Here is a 23340-nt window from a genome sequence, read left to right as displayed (position 1 = left end):
TTAGTGGGAGAGTTTACGTTTTTAGCTGAAAAGTCCATTCTTCCTTCCTCCCAGTGGCTGAACTCAGGAACACCCAGTCTTGGGTCCAGCCAGTTGAGTGCCTTGTGGCTTCTGCGAACTTTGTGGGCAGTGCCAGAAATACAGGGGTACCATTTCTAAAGTTACTTCTAATAATTAAGTATTATGAGCACCCCACTTGCCAGTGGAGCACTCCTATGGGACTGAGCAGGAAATGGAATTTTTAGAAAGATCAGCAAAAATCAGTGTTCAAGTTGAACACTGGAGAAAGTCAAGGGAGAAAGGAAACAGCTCAGGAGTTAATTCTGTAACGTATGTTCATAAAAGAAATTACCATTAGTGATGGGGACCCCTGAACATGTGGCATGCCCCACCCCCCCTTGCTGTGGCTCTCAAGATGACTTTCTAACACTTGCCCCCCACCCTCCTATACTTGGCTTGCAATCAGGAGGGCACAATATGGCCCGATGGCCAAATCCATTCCACTGACTGTTTTTGTATGTCTCCTGAGCTAAGAATCGTTTTCACATGTGAACTCTAATTAAGCGAAATGTTCTTCCCGCCTTTCCCCTGCCCAAAAGAATTCCTTTCTTCTCATTAGTAGATGTATATTTTTTAAATTGTCCTCAGTTATTAGCGTTTTGAACATTGTTAATAAGGTTGTGGAAGTGTGTTTATTATATGGGTACCTATGTAACATCTTTGATTTTGCCTCTTGGCCCTGCAAAACCTAAAATATTTACTATCTGGCACTTTACAGAAAACGTTTGCTAGTCCCTGGCTTAAAACACAAAATAAGCTGGCTGGCTCTCAGCCTACTGCTTGCCTTGATAAGTGAGGGCTTATAATGGACCAGAGATCACAGTGGACCAAGTGCTTGCCTTAATAAATCAGGGCTCACAAGGCACTGTGCTAAAGCCCCTCACATTTATTAGCTTGATTAATTAGCTTGATTAATTGTCACAGCATCCCTGAGGGGTAAATAATCTCAGTATTCCTATTTTACAGGTAAGGGAAGTAGCTCAGAGAGGTTAAGATTTTTTTTCCCTAAGGTCACACGGCTGTTAAATATCAGTTGATTCCGAAGGTCATGCTAGAGCTTTGACAAAGAAAACTCTACCCTGCAGTGCTCAGATTGATGGAGACTGTGTCAGACATGCTGTGCCTTTGAGGCATTAGTCGTCCAGTTAAAAAATAAAACACATGCACGAACATTGAAGGAAGTGCATGGCTATGTGAGATATACGTGGCTAGGTCTTGGTAGTTTAGAAGAAGAAGAAGAATAGTGGTAATAATACAAGTAATAAGAATTAGAATGAGAATCATATCTATCATTTATGAGTTGCTTACTCTGTTCCAGGCTCTTTCTGAACCCCTTTCTTATACTGATTTATTTAATCTTTGCAACAGCCTAGGAAGGTGTAGTAACTAAGGTCATACAGCTCACAGGTGGAGGGGTTGGGATTTGAACCCAGCAGGCTGAGAATCTGCTCGTTTCACCAATCCCTGTAAGGGGTGGAGAGATGAGGTATTGATGAGGATTTCAGCGTTATGTGATATTTCCTGCTCCCAGGCTTACTGTTTCAGATCCTAAGTGGTGTCTTTGAAGAAAGAATCCCATCCCAGTCTCTGTTTTCTCCCTAAGTTTTTGACCTTGGGTCCATTACTTCTCTCTGGTCTCCCATTTCCCTAGCTGTAAAGTTAAAGAATTGGACTAAATTGGTGGTTTTCAAAGTGTCCCTGGGTTCCCAGCTCAGCTTCAGCCCCGGTGGCTGTGCTCTGGCTATTTGAGTTGCCTGGCTCCTGTGTAAGATTTGGTTTGAAGAAAGGGTTCTTTGGTTCCCGAAGCCACTGACCTAGGGTGCTCTAAAGCCCTTTCAGGTCTCAGAATCCTGAGATCCAGTGGCAGTGATGGTGGTGGAATCAGCAAGTAGTGAAGCCCCTCCCTTTTCTGTCCCCCTCACCAACTCTACCCACCCCGCCACTGATCTGATTACACCTTCTAAGCAATTAAATCAGAACCTGCGTCTGAAGCCCTTGGGTTGATCCAGGACAGAGAAACCCTTCTGCATTTGTAGCAATGGTCACACCTGCGGTTTCCATCAGTCCTTGCTGAATTCAAGAGCCCATACAAGAACTTATACGAGTCCTGATCCCGCTGAAACCGTGTTCCCTTTTGAAATCCACCCACTTCAGATTGGTGGGGCAGGTGTTTCTCATTTATCTTTTTCTATTCTTTAAAGCCACAGCCTCTTCTGCGAGTGGGTGCTTTAGATGGGGCTTTGCTGCCTCGGGCTTACAGGGATTGTCTTGTCACTACCTGTCTGCATACAGCGTGCTTAACTGCAACCCTAATATTGGGTCAGGCGCCTAGGGGAAGACTCTAAAGGTGTTCCGGTCCTTCAATCTGGAGCCCTTGATCTTAAGGCAGGTTAGTGTGCTGCGGGGTGATGCCGGGTTCACCTGCAACGTGATGGGGAAGTGAAGGTGATTTTGTGGTTCATGATGCCAGGGCCTGTGCACCTTCTATTGCCTGGGGCCTCGTGTTGACTATGTGCACGGCCCAGGACGTGCAGCAAGCAAAGGCCAAAACGGTTCCTCCTCTCAGCCAAGCACGCTTACAGAGATTTCCCCCATCATTAGGCTGCTGGTAACCGGGTTAAATTAAAGCCCAGATTTGCCAGTGGGCGGAGGGGTGATTCTTTTATTTCCAGCCTTTTGTCCCGTAGAAACTGCTTTTGTCATTTTGATTATAGAACCCTATGATGCATGTATTAATTAATACTTAATTTTTCCCTTTAAAAAATGAATTGAAAACCTTTGTGAGAATCAGCCAAGGTTTCTGAGCCTCGTGAATAACTGCTGCCACTTTACTGATCACTAGTGACCTTGGGCTTAGTGATTTAACCTCTCTGTGCCTTAAGTTCCACATCTGGAAAATTGGAGTATTAAAAGTACATACTCCATAGGGTTGTAAAGTGAAAGGGTGTGATGGTGGCTTAAGAATAATGAAAGCCTGGATTCCAAACTCAACTACATGGTTGTACGTTCCAGCCCTGTAAATTGGGGATGGCAATACTTCATGGGACTATTCTAAGTATTAAATAAGTCAATCTTTGTAAAGCTCTTAGAACAGTACCTAGCACATGCAGTAAGTGCTGTTTAAATGTTTGCAACAGATGAGTACTCAGAAGGGTGCCTGACATATAGTAAAAGCTAAGTAAATATTAAGTTTTATTCAACAAATCTCTACCAAAAGGAAATTGCCGTTTTCATTATCCTGATATAGTTGATTTCTGCTAGGTTATTGCCTTAACCCCCAGTTACATAGACCTTTTACGTCTAAGGATACACATTTGCCCAAATACGTATACTGCTTGTTCTGTATGAAGGAAAAGGGGGGAGGAGGCGTGAAGCTGGGAATAATATTCCTGGAAGTCACAGGAGTGTCCATGAAGTAATCTGGAGCCTTGAGGTCCCCGAGAAATGTCCGGGAGCACATGGAGGAGGCCATCGAGGAGCTAAGGCAAGCCATTAGCAGGACTGTAATAGCCTTATTACATCCCCAACAGGATTGAGGTGGGCATTCCAGACTTAAATGCAGGGCTAGACGTTTGAAGACCCAGGTAGAGACTAAAACCCTCTCTGATTTGTGAAAGAAGCTGGATGATCTACTGGGTCTGTTTGAAAGTGTTATAATATAGTGCCTAAACTCTGTTGCACTGCTGATTCCTGCCTCAGGACCTTTGCACATACTGTTCTCACAGCTTGAAATGCTCTTCTTTTCCTCTTTTGCCCCCACAGTTCAATATTCACCTAGTTTACTTTAGCTTCTTCAGCCTGAGTCAGAATTGTGCAAGCTCTGGTGTCAGGGTGCATGGGTTCATATCCCAGCTTTGCTATGTAGGAACTAACCTCTTCTCTACCTTGTTTTCCTTGTAGAGTTATTGTGAGATATCATTGTTGGGTCCCAGCTTAAACGTCATTTCTTCTACTTAAGGAAAGACCACCCCACTTTTGTAAAAAGAAGCCTATTTTCAGGGCCATCATTTTACAAGTTCAGGGCTGTGCCTTGATTTGAATAAGCCTTGGGTGAAACCATAATGAAACGTAACCAGCTTTGGAATTGCACTTTACCATTGGCTTACAGTTTTCTTTTCCTACTGAATCTCTCATGGGAGTCCCAAAGTTTGTCCGCCTGATTATTAGTTCATAAGGATTAGACGGAGAAGGGGTCTATGACGAAACAAGATGCGGTATAACTGAATCACTCTGCTGTACACCTAAAACTAACAGAACATTGTAAATCAACTATATTTCAATAAAAAATTTTTAAAAATTAAAATTAAAATCAACATTAAAAAAGACTTAGTACAGAATATATATTAATATATAAAATATCTCATTAATGATTTTAATTTTGATTACATGTTGAAATAATATTTAAAATATAATGGGGACTTCTCTGGTGGTCCATTGGTTAAGACTGCATGCTTCCAATGCAGGGGGCGTGGGTTCGATCCCTGGTGGGGGAACTAAGATCCCACATGCCATGTGACACAGCCAAAAAGAAAAAAAAAAAAGGATTAAATAAAACGTATTATGAAAACTAAAAATATATATATATTGGAAAGGGGCAAGTTAAACAAAACCAAGTCTATTTCTTTTCTGCAGGATTTAGTGACTTGACTATGCTAGTGTTTTGTCTGTTTCCTGGGGGAAGAGGGAGGGCCTGCAGTGTTGCCCAGTGTTGTTTACCATGGAACCCATTTTTCATGAAATGCAGTGCAGTACGATGTCTCAGAGCACACATCCTGGGAAATGCTGCTTTGTTTTCTGTGGCTTTCCCACCACCAAATGCTAGTGCTTCTCAGGATGTAAATAAACACAAGACTTGTGATGTGGCACCCGCATGCCGAGGGTTTTGACTGTGTGTCTGCAGCATAGAACGACTTACCACTGTGCTTTTCTTTTCCCTCTTCCCCCAAACAGAGAAGGAGACCTTTCTGGATCCTTTCGTCCTCCGGGACCTCCTGCCTGCATCCCTGGGCAGCTATTACCGGTACACAGGTTCTTTGACTACCCCACCGTGTAGCGAAATTGTGGAGTGGATAGTCTTCCGGACGCCTGTCCCCATCTCTTATCATCAGGTAGCTATTTGGCCCCCAAAGGGCTTCTGTTTTTACTTGTTTTGAGTTGACTTAACTATCTAACATTGCTAGACTATATCAGGGTGAGGATTATTTTTTTTTTTTTTTGGCATCCTTTGCTTCTCATTGATTCTTTTCATTTTTTCCAAGAAACATGTTTTTGCACTCAGGAATTGTAAAATATAAAACATGGTTGCTGAGCCACAAATAAACTAGCTGAGGAGAACTGCAGGCATGAAATCAGGTATCTTGTAAGTATTCAATCTTGAGGAGATAGTAGCTACCCTCTGTGATGACTCTGTGCCAGGAACTCTTTTCAGCTCTTTATATGTGTTAACTCACTTAATCTTCATGAACAACAGTCATGTGAGGTAGGTGCTATTTGTAGCCCCGTGTTATAGAGGAGAGACAGCAGGAGTGTAGTGACTTGCCCAAGGTCACACAACCATTACCCAGCCATGGTGTCTGATCCCAAAGGTCACGCTTGGAGCTGCTAAACCTCCCCTACGTTCAGAAAAGAGAAATTTCTATCCCTGAAGAAATGAAAGAAAAAATACCATTGATTGAGCTCTTTCTGTGTGATAAGCATCTTACATCTCATCGACTTAGTTGCAAGACAACATTGAGAATTGGGCATGTTGCGCAGAGACGGGACACATGAGAACATCGTGGCAGGGACAGATTGCGTAACATGCCCAAGGATTCATGGTCAGTGAAGGCTGAAGCCAGAAACCAAGCCCGGGTTTGTGTGATTCCAAACCCATGCTGCCGACCCCTACATGGAGCTACTTCTCTCTGAGTGTGGCCTGGCAGATGTCATAGGGAGGTGGGTTTAGGCTGAGCACGTAACTGTGGGAAAGAATTTGGTGAAATGGGGATGAGGTTGGGGGCAATGTCAGAGGAAGAGGATCCACCGGGCGATGAATGGCTTTGAAATCACCTCATGAGGAATCATAGGTGGAAGGGGAAATAGAGAGGATATGTCAGTCATCAAAAATGCAGCCTGCACGGAGGTAGAAGTAGAGTAGATTTCTCCTCCGTAATTTCAGAAAACAGAGCCAAGAACAACAGGTAGGATTTGTAAGGAAGTGGATTTGAGCCATTGACCCGGACTGTCTAAAAAATGGAACATTCCTATCAGAGCCATCCCTGGAAGTGCCTCCCCAGCATTGGACAGCTAGGGGTAAGGCTGATGTAGAGGGAAAATGGAAGTTTTGAAATTATGTGATAAATGTCAGTAATATAACTGAAGAGGACACAGGCAACAAGATTATGGACCTGGCTGGCTTGGGGAATAGTCCAAACACTTTCCTAACAAGGGCAGAGAATATAGAAAAGGGAGTGGGGGAAATAGGATTGGATGATGTCCTGGCCAGGGCTGTTTGGGGTGTCAGAAACAGAAACCCACTTAAAGTAGCTTCAGTAGGGGGAACATTTGAAAGGAACCATAGTAGGGTCATCCTGAGATGAAGTCATCATGACCAGGACTGTACCTAGTAAGTGAGGCACAAACTTTACCTTCTGCCTTTTAGGGGCCGCTCTCACATCTTGAAGTTTCTACCACGGCTTTGCGATTCTGTACTTTTGCAAACTTCTGGCTCCTTCTCTCTCCTTCTCTCTTTGAGTGTGGTTTTCTTTGGAGGGGATTGGAGCCCAGTATGGTTACTCTAGTACCAGTTAACCTTTCAACTCAAGGGCCAGCTACCAACTGAGAGTAGTCTGGGTCTGGAGTCAAGTGTTCAGGAAGATAGATCCGAATAGACATTAGCCAACAGCACACTGGCTGGCCTTGGGTCATTTGTGCATTTTTTTAATAAATCAGCAGAGGTGCCGGTCACGTCCTGACACATTGGTGTTGCCGCTCTGGGGGCAGGTTATCTAGAAGGAGCTCTGTGCAGGAGAGAGAGCCCACCAACGAAGGCAGGTAGTGTGGGACCAGGGGAAACAGATTCATTTGGCCTCCCTGCAGCTGGCAGACATTTTACCTTGAGCTTTTTTTCCTCTTAATTCCATCATGATGAAAAAAAGACTAGCAATGTGGCTGCGGAACAGGATCTGCTGGCCTGAAGGAGATAAAGAAATATGAAACAAGTTTGCTTCCTAATGGTGAAGCCAGCCTTGTTTTATTAAAATAAGAGAAAATTGCAGCCCAAATATTTATATCCTCAAGGTTCGGGGAGGGGGGCGGGGGCAGGACTTTGAAAAGGGATCCTTTTTGTCGATTAAGATGAATGCTTTTGTCCTCAAAGATATAAAGGCTTGAGATAATGAGGTTAAAAAATTCAAGTTTGGCTTTTTTTTTTTTTTTTAGGAGGCCCTCTGAAGGGGAGGCATAGAGTGGTAATTGTTTAGTCGGGGCTGGGGGAGGGAAGAGAACCATTAACACATACTGGGTTTTATTGCAGTTTAGCGGGCCTAAACAAAAGGCAGATTTTTAGGCTTGGATGTCTTGTCAAGTATTTGTCAGTTAGAGGCGTTTTGACATTTGGGAACTGGATATCTTCGAGAGTGCTTTGTTAACATCTTTTTATGCTTCTTTCTACTCTGCCACCCATACACTCAGAGAGAGAAATAATGGAAGAGTTTTTCTCCGCGACTTCCAACATATGACCTCTCTGTAGGTACTATTGTTTCAAGAAAATAGTGAAGAAATAAAGTAATCATAGTGGCTCCCCAGTTTCTTTACTCTAAACCATCTTAGATAATACTTTACTTGTATCAGGCACAGCTTCATGTACCCTTTTCTGTCTCCCAAAGGGACGAAACAGCTCATTTTCATGTGGCCAAACCGGTTCCTTGCTGGTGAGCTGAGTGGAGGTCACAGGTGTGTCAGTCCTCGGACAGGAAAGCATCAGCCACTCGAGTCTTATGGGTTCAGACCTTCCCACCCCGACCCCGCCAACATGCTTTCTGAAGTTAGCACAGAATGTTCATTTCAGAAGGGCAAACAGCCAATTCAGAGAAGCCAAGTAGACACGATTCCATGTCTGCTTCTGTCAGAAAGAAAACTTTCCTAGTCCTTCATCCTTCTTTTTCTCCAGAGGTTCTTCCCTTCTCTTACACAGTGTGGGTACCTGTCAGCAGTGAAAAGGAGAGCGGGTTCACCCTGAAATAAAATGCTGAGCACAAACTGTTGACCAGTATGATGTGGATTTCTTTAAAGTCTTCCTGAGTAAATATGAGCAACTCTGTATTTTCCGTCTTTTGTGGGCCTCCTTGGGCATTCAAACCAGCCCCGCAGCTAGCGAGCGCTGACTCCGGCTTCTGTGATGATCTAGATCTGAATACGGTGTTGCTAATGGAATCACACCATTCCATTGGCTTGGTTGGTCAGCAGACAGCATTGCTTGTGTGGCTCCAATAAAACATTGACCATAAATGTCAGGCGAGACTCATGCCATGATTTTGTCACCCAAACAAAACGGCGGCACCCACAGTCCGGCTGTAGGAGGTCAAAAGAGCAGGGCTAGCACATTGAGACGGTTGCCTGCCTTGCATTCATGATCAGTCAGGGAACGTGGTCGTTTCTAGTCCGGTGTACTTGGATGTGTTTTATTCTAGAACAGTGGCTCTCAGATGGTAGCGCTTTGGCCATTGGACACTATCCCAGCCTTCCCTTTCCAGGACTGTTGGCTTCCGTAGTTTTAAATATGACACTGCCTATAATTTTCCCTAGCATGAGTTTTATTTAAGTGCCTCTTGGAGGCGCTATCAAAAAGGAAATAAATGTCAGAAAGGCTAGTTTGTTTGCCTTATTTGCATGACTTTTTTTATTGAAGTTTATAGTTGATTTACAATATTGTGTTCGTTTCTGGTGTACAGCAAAGTGATTCAGTTATATTTTTTTTCAGATTATTTTCCATTGTAGGTTATTATAAGATACTGAATATTGTTCTCTGTGCTATACAGTAAATCCTTGTTGCTTATCTATTTTATGTATAGTAGTTTGTATATGTTAATCCCATGCTCCTAATTTATCCTTCCCCCACCTCTCTTTCCTCTTTGGCAACCATAAGTTTGTTTTCTACATCTGTGAGTCTGTTTCTGCTTTGTATATATATTCATCTGTATTATTTTTTAGATTCCACATATAAGTCACATCATATAATAATTGTCTTTTTCTATCTGACTTACTTCACTTAGTATGATAATCTCTAGGTCCTTCCATGTTGTTGCAAATGGCAATATTTCATTCCTTTTTATGGCTGAGTAATATTTCATTGTGTATATGTGTGTGCGTGTGTGTGTGTGTATGTGTGTGGCACATCTTCTTAAACCAGTCGTCTATTGATGGGCATTTGGTTTGCCTCCAAGTCTTGGCTATTGTAAATAGTGCTACTTTGAACATTGGGGTGCATGTATCTTTTCAAATTACAGTTTTTGTCTTTTCTAGATATATGCCCAGGACTGGGATTGCTGGATCATATAGTAGCTCTATTTTTAGTTTTTTAAGGAACCTCCATACTCTTTTTCATAGCTGCTGCACTGATTTACATTCCCACCAACAGTGTAGAAGGGTTCCCTTTTCTCCACACCCTCTCCAGCATTTGTTGTTTGTAGACTTTTTGTTTGTTTGTTTGTTTGTTTGTTTTTAACTGATTTATTTATTTAGTTTTGGCTGTGTTGGGTCTTCGTTTCTGTGTGAGGGCTCTCTCTAGTTGCGGCAAGCGGGGGCCACTCTTCATTGCGGTGCGCAGGCCTCTCACTGTCGCGGCCTCTCTTGTTGCGGAGCACGGGCTCCAGACGCGCAGGCTCAGTAGTTGTGGCTCACGGGCCCAGTTGCTCCGTGGCATGTGGGATCTTCCCAGACCAGGGCTCGAACCCGTGTCCCCTGCATTGGCAGGCAGATTCTCAACCGCTGAGCCACCAGGGAAGCCCGTTTGTAGACTTTTTGATGATAGCCATTCTGACCAGTGTGAGGTGATACCTCATTGTGGTTTTAATTTTCATTTCTCTAATAATTAGCGATGTTGAGCATCTTTTCATGTGCCTGTTGGCTATCTGTATATCTTCATTGGAGAAATGTCTGTTTAGGTCTTCTGCCCATTTTTTGATTGGGTTGTTTGTTTTTTTGATATTGAGTTGTATGAGCTGTTTGTATATTTTGGAAATTAACCCGTTGTCAGGTGCATCAATTGCAAATATTTTCTGCCATTCCGTAGGTTGTCTTTTTGTTTAGTTGATGGCTTCCTTTGCTGTGCAAAAACTTTTTAGTTTGATTTGGTTCCATTTGTTTATTTTTGCTTTTATTGCTTTTGCCTTGGGAAACTGATCTAAGAAAACATTGCTATAATTTATGTCTGAAAATGCTTTGCCTGTTTTCCCTTCCAGGAGTTTTATGGTGTCATGTCTTATATTTAGGTCTTTAAACCATTTTGAGTTTATTTTTGTGTATGGTGTGAGGGTGTGTTTTAACTTCATTGATTTACATGCAGCTGACCAGCTTTCCCAACACCACTTGCAAAAGAGACTGTCTTTTCCCCATTGTATATTTTTGCTGCCTTGGTTGTAGATTAATTGACCATAGGCGTGTGGGTTTATTTCTGGGCTCTCTATTCTGTTCCATTGATCCATACATCTGTTTTTGTGCCAATACCACACTGTTTTGATTACTGTAGCACTGTAATATTGTCTGAGGTCTGGGAGGGTTATGCCTCCAGCTTTGCTCTTTTTCCTCAGGATTGCTTTGGCAATTCATATTCTTGTGTAGTTCCATGTAAATTTTAGGATTATTTGTTCTAGTTCTATGAAAAATGTCATGGATAATTTGATAGGGATCACATTAAATCTGTAGATTGCTTTGGGTAATATGGCCATTTTAACAACATTACTTCTTCCAATCCAAGAGCATGGGATATCTTTTCATTTCTTTGGATCATCTTCACTTTCCTTTCTCAGTGTCTTATAGTTCTCAGCATATAGGTCTTTCACCTCCTTGGTTAGGTTTATTCCTAAGTATTTTATGTTATTTTGATGCAGTTTTAAAAGAGATTCTTTTTTCTTTCTCTTTCTGGTATTTCATTGTTAGTGTAAAGAAATGCCACAGATTTCTGTATATTAATCTTGTATCCTAGTACTTTGCTGAATTCATGTATTAGTTCTAATATATTTTGTGTGGGATCTTTAAGGTGCATGACTTTTTTTTAAACCATTGTTGTCTCTGTCATAAAGAGTAGAGCAACTCTTTTGGATTAAGACTATGTTCCATATGGAGCCAAATTGTTCCATTCTTGGCTACCTTCTTCATCCAGATTAGTCAACTACTCTGCTACTCTATGTCTCAGCTTTCATCTGTAAAATGGAAATGATAACAATACCTACTTTATGGAGTCATTATAGAGAGTAAATGATGGAATGTGTGTAGAACGCTTAGACTGGTGCCTGGCACCACAGGAAGTGTTCAGGAGATACCAGGTGGGTTTCTTTGTTGTTGCTTTTTGTTGTTGTTGCTGAAGCCACTAGGCCAGCACTGTCCAGTAGCAACTAAGCAAGCCACATCCATCGTTTTAAATTTTCTGGTAGCCACATTAAAGCATGTAAAGAGAAACAGGTGAAATTAATTTTAATAATATGTTTTATTTAACCTCGTGTATCCAAAATATTATCATTTCACCACGTAGGGCTGGCCACATTTCTCACATTTATCTCAAGGCCTTAACAACTAACGAATCACTTAATTGAGAAAGTTTCTATTCCAACACTACATAACGTGCAGTGATTTGAATAAAGGCAGTTTTTTAAAATGGTGGGTGAAGATGCCATTTTTAATCCATAACAGGTAGCTTTCATTGTTAATTATGGTTAAATCCTCTTCTTTCTGTAGAAGGCCTTTCTTTAATTGCCTTCATGCAAATCTGTCTGTAGCTGCAGGGGGAGGGCATGGCCTGTAGTTAGCTAGCTAGTCTCAGATTTTATTTTTCCAGCCATGGTTCAATACGTAAAACTTTGGATGCTCCAGGCTACTGGGAATTTAATATTCCCTCATTATTAGCTTGTTTACTAATGAGGCAACCAAACAAGCCCTGACCCATCACGTCTCAAATGTATGACGAAACTCATGTCCATGACCTTAGGTGTGACATTACAGTCCCTAATGTTTACCCTGGAGTTTATTATTATTCTTATAATGGACTCTGGTTTTGTTTAATTGCCATTCTATATCCATCCTATCAAATATTGTGCACATCAGCCTTTTAAGGGTTCATAATTATATTACTTTTGATATTCTCTCATTGCCCCCTTCAGCCATGATGGTCCCCTCCCCACATCTTATGGACCAGAGCTCTTGCTACACACAAACGGCATGAATAGATTTCAACTTTCCTTTGATTCAAACTGACAGATTAAAAACTAATTATTCTCTGTAATATTTTTACAATAAAACCTAAGTTGAAATGATTTATACACACTTCCAGCCAACACATTTGCAATTCAAGGTTAAAACTGTTCTTGAAACAGCACCAGTTAAAATGCAATTACAGCTCCCCAAGCAGGGATAAAAGAAAGAAATGTTTTACATGTTCACTTCAAAAGTTAAAAAGCCAATTAAATATTATAGAAATAAAAACTTTCATTAATTTTCACTAAATGGTAAAGACTTCATTAGTTATATTAAAGTAAAGATAAATCCAAGTGTGTTTATTACCTGACTCTGGAAAAGAATAAGATGAAGAAAAGTGCTGGTTTTGGGAGGTGGATTCCATTTTTTCCTCGCACCTGCCATCTTGTTCATGGTTCCCAGTTCTTCCTGTGTTGGGCCATAGGCTGTTTCTTTCCAGAGTGCGGAAAAATGCAAACAAGTTTATATCGCCAGTAGGGAAATGGCAGTAATGGGTGTCCTGCATGCTAGGGACTTTGGAGGTCAGCTAAAAGGAATTGTTTAGGGACTTCTCCTATCCTTAGATTCAGTTTTTCTGCTGCAGTGTTGCTCTTTCAGTGAATAATGCTGAGGGCCTGTTACGCATGTGGCGTGAAGTGACTGCAAGCATGCAAAACAGAGTCACACAGACCCGGGCTTCTATTCCTCACTTCACCTCTCAGTTCCTGTGTGATCTTGGGCAAGTGACTTAATGTCCCTCAGCCCAAGTTCCTTGTCAGTCAATAAGAATAAGAATAATGCCACCAGCGTTACCGGATTTCTGTGAGGATTAAGTAAGAGAAAGCATATAACGTTCTTGGCACCTTGGCTTGTGCATAATCAATGCTCAGTGAATATTAGTTGGTAGTGTTAGTGCTATAATAATATTATTATTAACAATGTTACTTTAATGTTATTATTTTGAGCTGAGAACAAGTTAGAAACCAAAACAATGTTTATGAAGTGCTTGTACCTGGCCCATAATGGGTTTGATAAATAGACACTGTAAGGTGCAATATGCATTATACAGATACATAGACACACTATATGTGTATACCGTACATTGTAAATATACATGTATATTATAAAGAAGAAAAGGAAGGCGAAGCCTCGGAGCTTCTTATTGTTGTAAGCTTAGCACGCAGTCATAGTTACCACATTCCTCATAAAATAATAATAATAACAGTAATGACAGTAATACTTATTGGGCACCTTTGGTGCGTCAGGAATTATTCCAAACACTTGATCTGTAGTATCTCAGTCAATAGTAGTAACCAAAACCACGTGAGGTAGGTAATGATGTGAGCTCCATTATACATGTAAGAAAACCAAAGCACAGAAACATTAAATACTTTGACTGAGGTCACACATTTAGCAAGTAGAGTTTAAAAACAGAGTTTGTAACCCAGGTAGTGAGCGGAAGCGTTTTGCATTTGGAGAATAAGGCACAGGCCAGAACATTAGGACTCCACGGTAAGAATGGGAGGCTCTTGAAAGGTATTAAAGAGAGGTGTGTGCTGTGATCTCAGGTACATTTCTGAAGGTTCACTGTGTGGATGTTAAGTAGATCTAGAAGAGTCAAAGAGATTACACACCAAAAGTGTGGCCCCGTCAGAGGCCAGAGAGACACAGCTTTGAAGTTTGTTCTATGACTCCAGCGTTACACGGGGCTGCCATGTGGCACCGCTGTCAGAGGCACCTTCCTATTGTCATCTGCTCTGTAAGTGGCATCCCACGGAATCCAGCAAAGTGGAGGTCCGGGTGGTGGCCAGGTTCACCTTTGGTGAGTTTGGGTCTCGAGGCAAGGGTTAAGGACCAAGGGACAGCCTCTGGCCCAGATGATTGCTGATCACCTGTCAAAGTGAAAAGTATAGGTTCCCCTTGCCAATCCGGGGATCATGGAAGTTTCCACTCAATGGCCAAGCATGCCAGTTACGAACAGGAGAGGCCACTGGCAATTTTCATTCAATTCAGAAGAATGACAGAGTTTTAGTAAACGCTGCCAACCTACCGAAGGACGTTTGATGAGTCTACTAAGCTTGTCCTCCTTTTTCCTCTTTTATGAGACTGTCAACGGAAGCTATGATCCAGGGGACAGTATAATATCGCCCAGGTCATCAGTTCTCTCTCAGAACCATCGCATACTTCCTTTGAAATCTTCGGGCGAGTTGAGTTAATGACAAGGATGTGGACGAGCTTTTCAGCCATAGCATGTCATTAAGCTGTAAGAGCAATTTAAGCGAAAGCATTTTTGTGTTAAATTCAGAACCTACCTCTTTTTACATTTATATGACTAATTCTTTCCTGAGGCATCAGAAATAAACTTTTTAGGAGAACTAAATGCTAGCTGTGAAAGAAGCAAGTATTTGAGAGAATAAACAAACCTTCGAGTCACGTTGCTGAGGGTCTCCCAGGCCATCCTTTCCTGGCATCTCAGAGATGAAAGTATTTCAGGACAGATGGCTAGTCTCTTCCAGAAAAATATCTGGTCTTACTTGCTATGTGTGGCAGCCCAGTCCATTTTTCTAAAGAAAAATCACCCTGAAAGTTAAGGAATTCCTCCCTCTATTCAACTCACGTCTCTAAGGCTTTAATTTTAACCAGTTTCCTCTTATTTGGCCTTCTTTGGACATGGAGAAGAGCTGGTCAGCATCTTTCACATACAAGGGCCTTTAATCAAATTACTCCTTACTCGCCTTTTCTTCACACTAATAAACAATTCCGCTTCCTTTAACCTTTCCACACAGGATTTACCCTCCATCCCTTTAATCATTTTGGTTGGTCTTTCCCTAGACTGTCTCCAGAGGGTCTTTGTTAATCCCTTTCATGTAATTTTAAGAAGTTATTTTCTCTGAGGAAGTCTTGAAATCTTCTCTCATTTTTGGAGGCATTCAGTTCTGATTTTGATAGTCCTATCCAGTGAGTACACCTTGCTAGGTTGAGTTGATTTTTCCTTTCAGCACCTCCAATTATTTTCGTCTGAGTGGGTCACTTTTGGACAGAGTAAACAGCCCAGTTTTCTTAGTTTTTCTGCTTTTATTGCCTTTCTCCCTTCATTATAAACAGGGAACATCAGAAGGAAGAATGGGAAGCAAGGCAAATTCTAAATAGCAACGCTGTGAGTTGTTAGAAGAGAAGTTACATGAATTGTAGAAAATTAGAATAATAGGGGAATAACGGGCTACTTTTGCTTTCAGGCTGCTTGAGAGGCCACCCTGCTTCTATTACCTTGATGAAAAAGCAGAAAAGGCTTCATGGTTTATTATCACTTGCCATGTGCAGGAGAATTGGAGGGGAGGTGGAATGATAAGTGAATTCATAGACTGAAATGATTTTTCTTGACTATGTAAATTCATTGCCTTCTCATGCAGAGAGGGCGTGTCAGACTGGAAGCAGGTCATTCTCTGTGTCATTCTCTGAGGCTGTTTGAGAAACACTGAGGTTAGTTCCAGGCTTCAAGACCCCCCATCCAGAAATCCAGGTCCTAATCCTCTTGTTATCTTATCCGTTGGCATTAGCCACCTCCTGATGCCGGAAGTTTAGGGCAGTCACTCCACGCCTGCTTGGGAAGTGTTTTTCTAACACCACCCCATCTTGTAATTCTCTCCTGCAGAAAGCCTTCTGATTTGGCATTCAAGGAGCCAGATGGGCCAGAAGAAGTTCAGTTTCTCTCTTCTTTATTTCATTTTCTTCCCCCAGCTCAAGGAGTTGGTATTTTTGGTGGCTGGGCATTTTACGTTACACTCCATTTCTTTGGTGACAAGAATAACTTTGTGGTCCATTGAGAACAAATTGCTGTCACTCAGCCCCTGCTCTATTCCTCTTATATAATAGAATGACCCTTCCCCCCCCCCCCCCCCCCCCAGTAAGCAGAATGTTGAAGGCTGCAAAGAATCCTTTTTGATAATAAAAATATGATCCTGGAGTGCTGATTTTTTTTTTCTTTTCTTTTCCATAAAAGTTTGGACAGTAGTCTTATGGGAAATGTTTCCTAATAATAATAATGATGATAGCAGCTAATCTTTACTAAGGGCTTACTGGCTGCCACATAGATTTTAATCTTTTCAACAACCTTAAGATAGGCACTACTAGTATTGTATCTGTTTTACAGATGAGGAAACTTGAGTTACAGAAAGCTTGAATACTTTGGCTCTGATTACCCATCTGGTAAATGTTGAACTTGGGCAGTTTAACCTGCACGCCATGGGTTTGGCAACTTTGTGACAGCAACTGCTGAACTGGATCCCTAGTATGTAGGAAGATACTTAGTAAGAATTAAATCGCAAATATTTACTGAGCTCTTATACTTTAGGAACTGTTTTAAACACTGTACATGGATGATCTCATTTAATGCTGACCCAAACCCTATCGGGTCGATGCTGCTCTAATTCTCACCATTTTATTGAGGAAGAATTGAGGCTCAGAGAAGTTAAGCAACTTTCTCAGCGTCACAGAGTGCTTGAGCCATGGAGTCAGAATTCCCACCCAAGAAGTCTGGCTCTGGAACCTGCCAGTTTCACTATAACTCTCTGCTGCTTCCTGTAATACTGAAGATCTTGCTGGGGGCAGGAGGGGCGGTGAGGCTGCTGCAGAAAGACTGCGCCTCTTGTCTGAGACACAAACTGCGAAAGTTCTATACACCCTCAAATGAAGTGTTTTCCTGGTTAGTTGGCAGGACAGAAACCGCAGCCAGATAGGCCCATTGGCAGTGATTCCAGCAGGAAGCCTGGGTCCTGCTGGGTTTGTCCCACACAGCTTTGTCGGGCACTTCCTGCCATCCTGTGTTCTTGTCACCCCTATTGGCTTTGGACCCCATAGCTTTCTAACCGATGTTCTTTTTTCTCCTTTTCTCTGGTTCTCTGTTCAGCTCGAGGCTTTTTATTCCATCTTCACCACGGAGCAGCAAGACCACGTCAAGTCAGTGGAGTATCTGAGAAATAACTTTCGGCCACAGCAGGACCTGAACGACAGGGTGGTGTCCAAGTCTGCCGTCCGTGATGCCTGGAACCACGACATGACAGACTTCTTAGAAAACCCACTGGGGACAGAAGCCTCTAAAGGTACATTTGGATTAAGTGCCCTTGCCCAGGGGAAGATTCCTTATCATAAATTACTTTAAATGAAAAGGTGTTCAGAACCAGCCAAGAATTGGAACATGCCGTTAAAAGCATGTTTCTGTGCTAAAAGCGACTTGTCTGGTTGATAAATAGAAGCATTTGTGGGAATAACTTCAGTTAGATACTTTCAGAATTGCCCTTTTGACTAGTAACATATTAGTCCTTCTCTCTGTAACTTAACTTTGTAGCATCAACCCTAACTAGTTGATGTCTTAAAGCTTTTTGGTGTCTTACTTTTTAACTGTTTCCCTGCCACAATCAGGTGTTTGTCTCTGAGCTCAGACATCAGGACCTCAGACTTGTTCCCAACACCCCAATCTGCAGCTTTCTTACTAACTTCCATACCAGCCAAGAAGCCTCCCTCCAGCTCTCCACTCCCACCAGACATCACATGGCCTTTTTTTTTTTTTTTTTTAATTTATTTTATTTTTGGCTGCATTGGGTCTTTGTTGCTGTGGCGAGCGGGGGCTACTCTTCGTTGCAGCGCACGGGCTTCTCATTGCAGTGGCTTCTCTTGTTGCGGCTCACGGGCTTCGGTAGTTGTCGCACGTGGGCTCAGTAGTTGTGGCTCACAGGCTCCAGGTGCGCGGGCTTCAGTAGTTGTGGTGCACGGGCTTAGTTGCTCTGCGGCATGTGGGATCTTCCCAGACCAGGGATCGAATCCGTGTCCCCCGCATTGGCAGGCGGATTCTTAACCACTGCACCACCAGGGAAGTCCCGGATGAGGAATTTATATCACGAGTGAGTATAATATCTGGTAGCTCAGAATTGCTGACGTTACGACAATTACAAAGTTCTTTCCTAATAAATGGGCTGAACATATGATATATCAGTTGTGCAGAGAGGATGCATAGCCCTTCTTACCTAAGGAAGTTGGAGAGGATACTGGTTTCCATTGCATTAAGTTGTCAGAGTGGCCAGGATCTTCCACTGAATGGGCTTTCTCTGAATTTGAGCAGAGCCCTGGACCCATCCTTAGATAGAGAGAATCAGTTCTTCATTTTTACAAGGTTACAATGATCATGGTGTGTCCATTGCTGACTTTTTTTTTTTTTTTTTTTATGGCTGTGTTGGGTCTTCATTTCTGTGTGAGGGCTTTCTCTAGTTGTGGCAAGCGGGGGCCACTCTTCATCGTGGTGCGCGAGCCTCTCGCTATCGCGGCCTCTCTTGTTGCGGAGCACAGGCTCCAGACGCGCAGGCTCAGTAATTGTGGCTCACGGGTCTAGTTGCTCCGCGGCATGTGGGATCTTCCCAGACCAGGGCTCGAACCCGTGTCCCCTGCATTGGCAGGCAGATTCTCAACCACTGCGCCACCAGGGAAGCCCCATTGCTGACTCTTAAGATGGGTGAATACTAAAATGTTTTGTGATCTTTCTAGACACAGAGAGAGATGTAGATGCACTCCTCTTTCTTTTTTAAACCTACTATTGGAGTGTCACATACAGAAAAGTGCACACATAATATGCACACAACTTGATTAATTTTCACAAACGGAATACACTTGAGTAACAAACACCCAGATCAAGAAACTGATATCATTTGCTTCCCAGAAGCACTTCCTTTTCTCCACTCCTAGACACTATCCTTTCCCAGGGGTAACTGTGACCATGAATTAGCCTTGCCTCCTGGTCAATTTCATATAAATGGAATCAGTCGGTAAGTCCTCTTTTGTGTCTTGCTTCTTTTGCTTTACACTGGCTTGGAGAGTTATCTATGCTATTACACGCAGTTGTAGTTTGTTCTTTCTTATGGTTGAATTTCATTGTATGACTGCACCTGAATTTATTTATCCATTTCAATATACATGAATATGTGGATTATTTCCATGTTTTGGTAATTATGAAAGCTCTTGAACATGGCTTTTTATGAGCATGTGGACATATCTCTGTTGGGTATGCACCCAGCAGTAAAATGACTACAGCCTAGAGGACACACATATTTTCAGATCTGGTTAGATACTGCCGAACAGTTTCCCAACATGACTATATGTACCACTTTACACTTCTGCCAGCAGTGTAAGAAAGTTTTCTTTTTTTTTTAACATTTTTAAAGGCCTAATTTACATATCATAAAGTTCAGCTGTTGTGAATGTACAATTTAACAATTTTTAATAAATTTATAGCTGTGCAGCCATCACCACATCCAATTTTAGAGCACTTTCATCACCCCAGCAAGCTCCTTCATGCCCATCTGCCATCAATTCTTTCTCCTAACCTCAATTCCAGGCCACCTCTGATTTGCTTTTATCTTCCACTTGACATTAGGATTTTAAGATTTATACATGTTGTAGCATGTATCAGTAGCTCATTTCTTTTTGTTGCTAAATAGTATCCCTATTTGTTGTTTTCAATAACAACTTTATTGAGATTTAATTCACATACCATAAAGTCCATTCTTTTAGAGTGTACACTTCAGTGGTTTTTTATGTTCACAGAAGTGTGTACTCATCACTACTATCTACTTCAGAACATTTTTGTCACCCCCCAAAAGAAATTCCATACTCATTAGCAGTCACTTCTTTTTCTCCTGTCGCTCCTTCTTTCCCAGCCCTAGGCAACCACTAACGTACTTTCTGTCTCTATGGACTTGCCTATTCTGGAGATTTCATATAAATGGAATTGTACAATATATGGCTTTTTGTCTCTGGCTTCTTTCGCTTAGCATCATATTTTCGAGGTTCATCCATATTTAAGCATGTATTGAATTTCATTCCATTTTATGGCCAAATAAGATATCATTGTATGGATAGACCGCATTTTGCTTGTCCATTCATCAATTGATAGATTCCAATTTCTGGCTCTTACGAATATTGCTGCTATGAACGTTCGTGTTCACATTTTTGTGTGGACATGTGTTTTCATTTCTTGTGGATATAAACCTAGGAGTAGAATTGCTGAGTCATAGGGCAACTCTTTGTTTACATTTTTTAAGAACTGCCAGACTTTTCCCAAAGCAGCTGTACCAGTGTACATTCCCATCGGCATTTTTGGAGGGTTCTGATTTCTCCACATCCTCACCAACACTTGTTACACATCTTTTTTATTTTAGCCATCCTACTAGGTATGAAATAGTATCTCTTTGTAGTTTTGATTTGCACTTCCCTAATGACTAATGATGTCCCTATTTGTTTTTAAATGATGTTCCTATTTGTTTTAAATTTCATAGAACCATGGTCCATATGACCAAATGCTCTTCCTTGTATTCCCCAAGAAAATTCAGGTAATTCCATGGCACCGAAGGCTGAAAGCCAGCCACAGATGCTGGCAATCATCAGGCAGCCTGGTGTGCTTAGATTATTGACCTTCGAGATCTGAGTAGAAAAGAGCCAGTATAAAGGAGGAGTCCCTTTCTCTTCTCCAGGCTTCTGCAAAAAAAGATATTAGAAAAGGAAGGGTGGTATTCTGTAATCTTCAGGCGATTCAAAAAGAACAAACCCTGTCTGACTGGCATTCTCTATCTGATCATTATTGGAACCTTTTGGTGCCTAAGAGAGCTATGATGTTGAGCATAGAGCTGTGCATTTATTGGGCTATTGTCACAGAAGAAGGAAAAATTAATTAATTACATAGGGCAGGCATCAGTAAGCTTTTTTGGTTAAGGACCAAGTATTGGGCCATGTGATCTCTTGTTGCAACTACTCAGCTCTGCCACTGTAGCATGAAGGCAGCCATAGACAATATATAAATAAGTAGGTGTAGAAAATGTCTTCTAATAAAACTTTATTTGTAAAAATAGGTGGCAGTCCAGATTTAGCCTGGGGACCATAGTGTACTGACCCCTGCTCTAGGGAATGGCTCAAACTAAGATGGTGGAACCCAATCTTAGGCTTGTTTGAAGGTATTTTCACAGCGGCCGTGACTGTGAAAGTGTCCATTGGTTGGTTCTGCTTTTCCATGGCACTACAAGATCCTAGGACCAGGTAGAGGTTTATTAACTTGGTAACCATTCAGTGACCAGTCCACCTTAAGACCTCTTCATCTTCCACTCCAGAAGTGTAAGTGGAGCCTCTGTAGACTAAGCCCCACTTCCCTTGTTCCCTGGCCGTGACCACTGACTAGTGTTCACTGAGCAGCGCTGCAGGGGATGGTTGAGTTGATGTGCCCCCATCCTGCCCTTCTGTCAGGATGATCAGACGTACTAGAAGAGAGATAACTGAATCAAGCCATTCAGGCCCAAGCACGAGATGCATCGCCACGTACGACACCAAAAGAAAGGGGGAAAAGTCATCTTAATATTGTATTGTTGCCAAGAAAGATTTATAATGGATGTCATCCGTAAAAAATGTAAAGCTTTAGTTTCCAGTTAATGGAAACGGTATTTAGGCTTGGTGGATTGTTCGAGGGATGTCCAATTCACCACTCTGCCCTTTGTCGGTAAATAACTTATACAGACTTCTGGATTTAATGGGCTGTCATTTTAGTTATTCTGCAACACATCCCGGGCACATGGAAGAGCATTTCGGTGATTAAGTGCTGAATACTGTCTATTGTGAAGACTTTTGGAACAGTGAACAGAGAAAAATAACTTCCAACAACATGAAACATATGGTTTATTAATTTAACAAAACCTGTGCAAACCACAGTGGAATCAAAACCACTTGGTCTGATAATTTGATTTGATGGCTTAATTAAAGTGACACTGTATAATGTAATAAAAGCAAAGGAAATGAAGAGGACAGTGGGTGGCCTTTGTCCCCTCCAGTCTCCTAAGCCAACGCCGTGGTTTTTGAGAATGGTTTTTGTTTTTGCTGATGGAGGGATCTCTTTGTTAGCTGCATTTTCAGTGCTAAAGATTGCTTCCTGTCTTGGTTAAAAGCAGTTTTTAAGGACATGTACCAGTGTGTGAGAATGCCTAAATAACTAGCCTATTTTAAATCAGAACACATCGAGAAAGAGCACCACGTTTTCCACCAAAATTAGCAAACAAAGAAGTAAATCCACGATGGCTTTTAAAAGGAGTTTGACATTGAAATCATGGTTTTCTGCTATTTTGGGAGAAAATATTAATGTTGTTCTATTTTCAGTTTAATCATTTTCACTCACCACATTAATGAGCTTGAATTACTTTATCTTAATGAAAGAAACTCTGTTATGGAACATTTAATTCCTTTATAGGCAGCTGCCCTCCCAGGAACTCTTCCAAAAAGTTATCTTGGTACTTTTAGTAACTTTCAACACAGAAAAGTGCTAAGGAAAGCACATTTTTAATGCAGCCGCCATGGAGTGTTTTTGACCCCCTTCTTTTAAAAATAACTATTACTAGCTATTAATTTTTAACCTTGGGAGTGATTAAGAAAGAAAGCAAATAGTAGGGCTGTTTTTTTGTAAGACTCTCCAACATCCTGGGTGCTCATACTTTTAAAGGTCATGCCATGTTCTATCAAACACTTTTACAGGCTCAGATATCCCATGATGACTAATTTTATGTAAATAGAGAGTTGGTGTAAGTTGCCTTTGATTGGTTGACATAAAGTTGATATTTCATAGACATTTAACATAGCATTAACTACTTTGGGCTCATGTTTTCTAGCCAGTGAGTTTCTTTTCCCGTGTCAGGCATCATCATCTACATTGAAGAGCTTTCTCTGGGAGCTGTGCCTGGTACACCTATGCTTAAAAAGGCTACATAGGGGTTTTCATGGGCCAGGTGCTATGCTAGCCTTTTCCGTTCATAGATGGTTTATTTAATCCTCAGAACA

General features: G+C 41.7%; 1 protein-coding gene across 3 annotated transcripts in view; it reads left to right on the top strand.

Annotated features, from left to right (window-relative positions):
• PTPRG (protein tyrosine phosphatase receptor type G) overlaps positions 1-23340 on the top strand; it is a 723417-nt gene that overhangs the window by 566865 nt on the left and 133212 nt on the right. For all 3 annotated transcript variants that reach the window (XM_068557227.1, XM_068557228.1, XM_068557226.1), the window contains exons 7-8: positions 5011-5168; positions 17393-17585. In XM_068557227.1, coding sequence (XP_068413328.1) covers positions 5011-5168; positions 17393-17585 — 351 coding nt within the window. The remainder of the gene's footprint in view (positions 1-5010; positions 5169-17392; positions 17586-23340) is intronic.

The sequence above is a fragment of the Eschrichtius robustus genome, chromosome 12, assembly GCF_028021215.1.
Source record: "Eschrichtius robustus isolate mEscRob2 chromosome 12, mEscRob2.pri, whole genome shotgun sequence".
NCBI lineage: Eukaryota > Metazoa > Chordata > Mammalia > Artiodactyla > Eschrichtiidae > Eschrichtius > Eschrichtius robustus.
The sequence above is the reverse complement of the archived record's forward strand: the minus strand, read 5'-3'. Positions and strand labels throughout refer to the sequence as shown.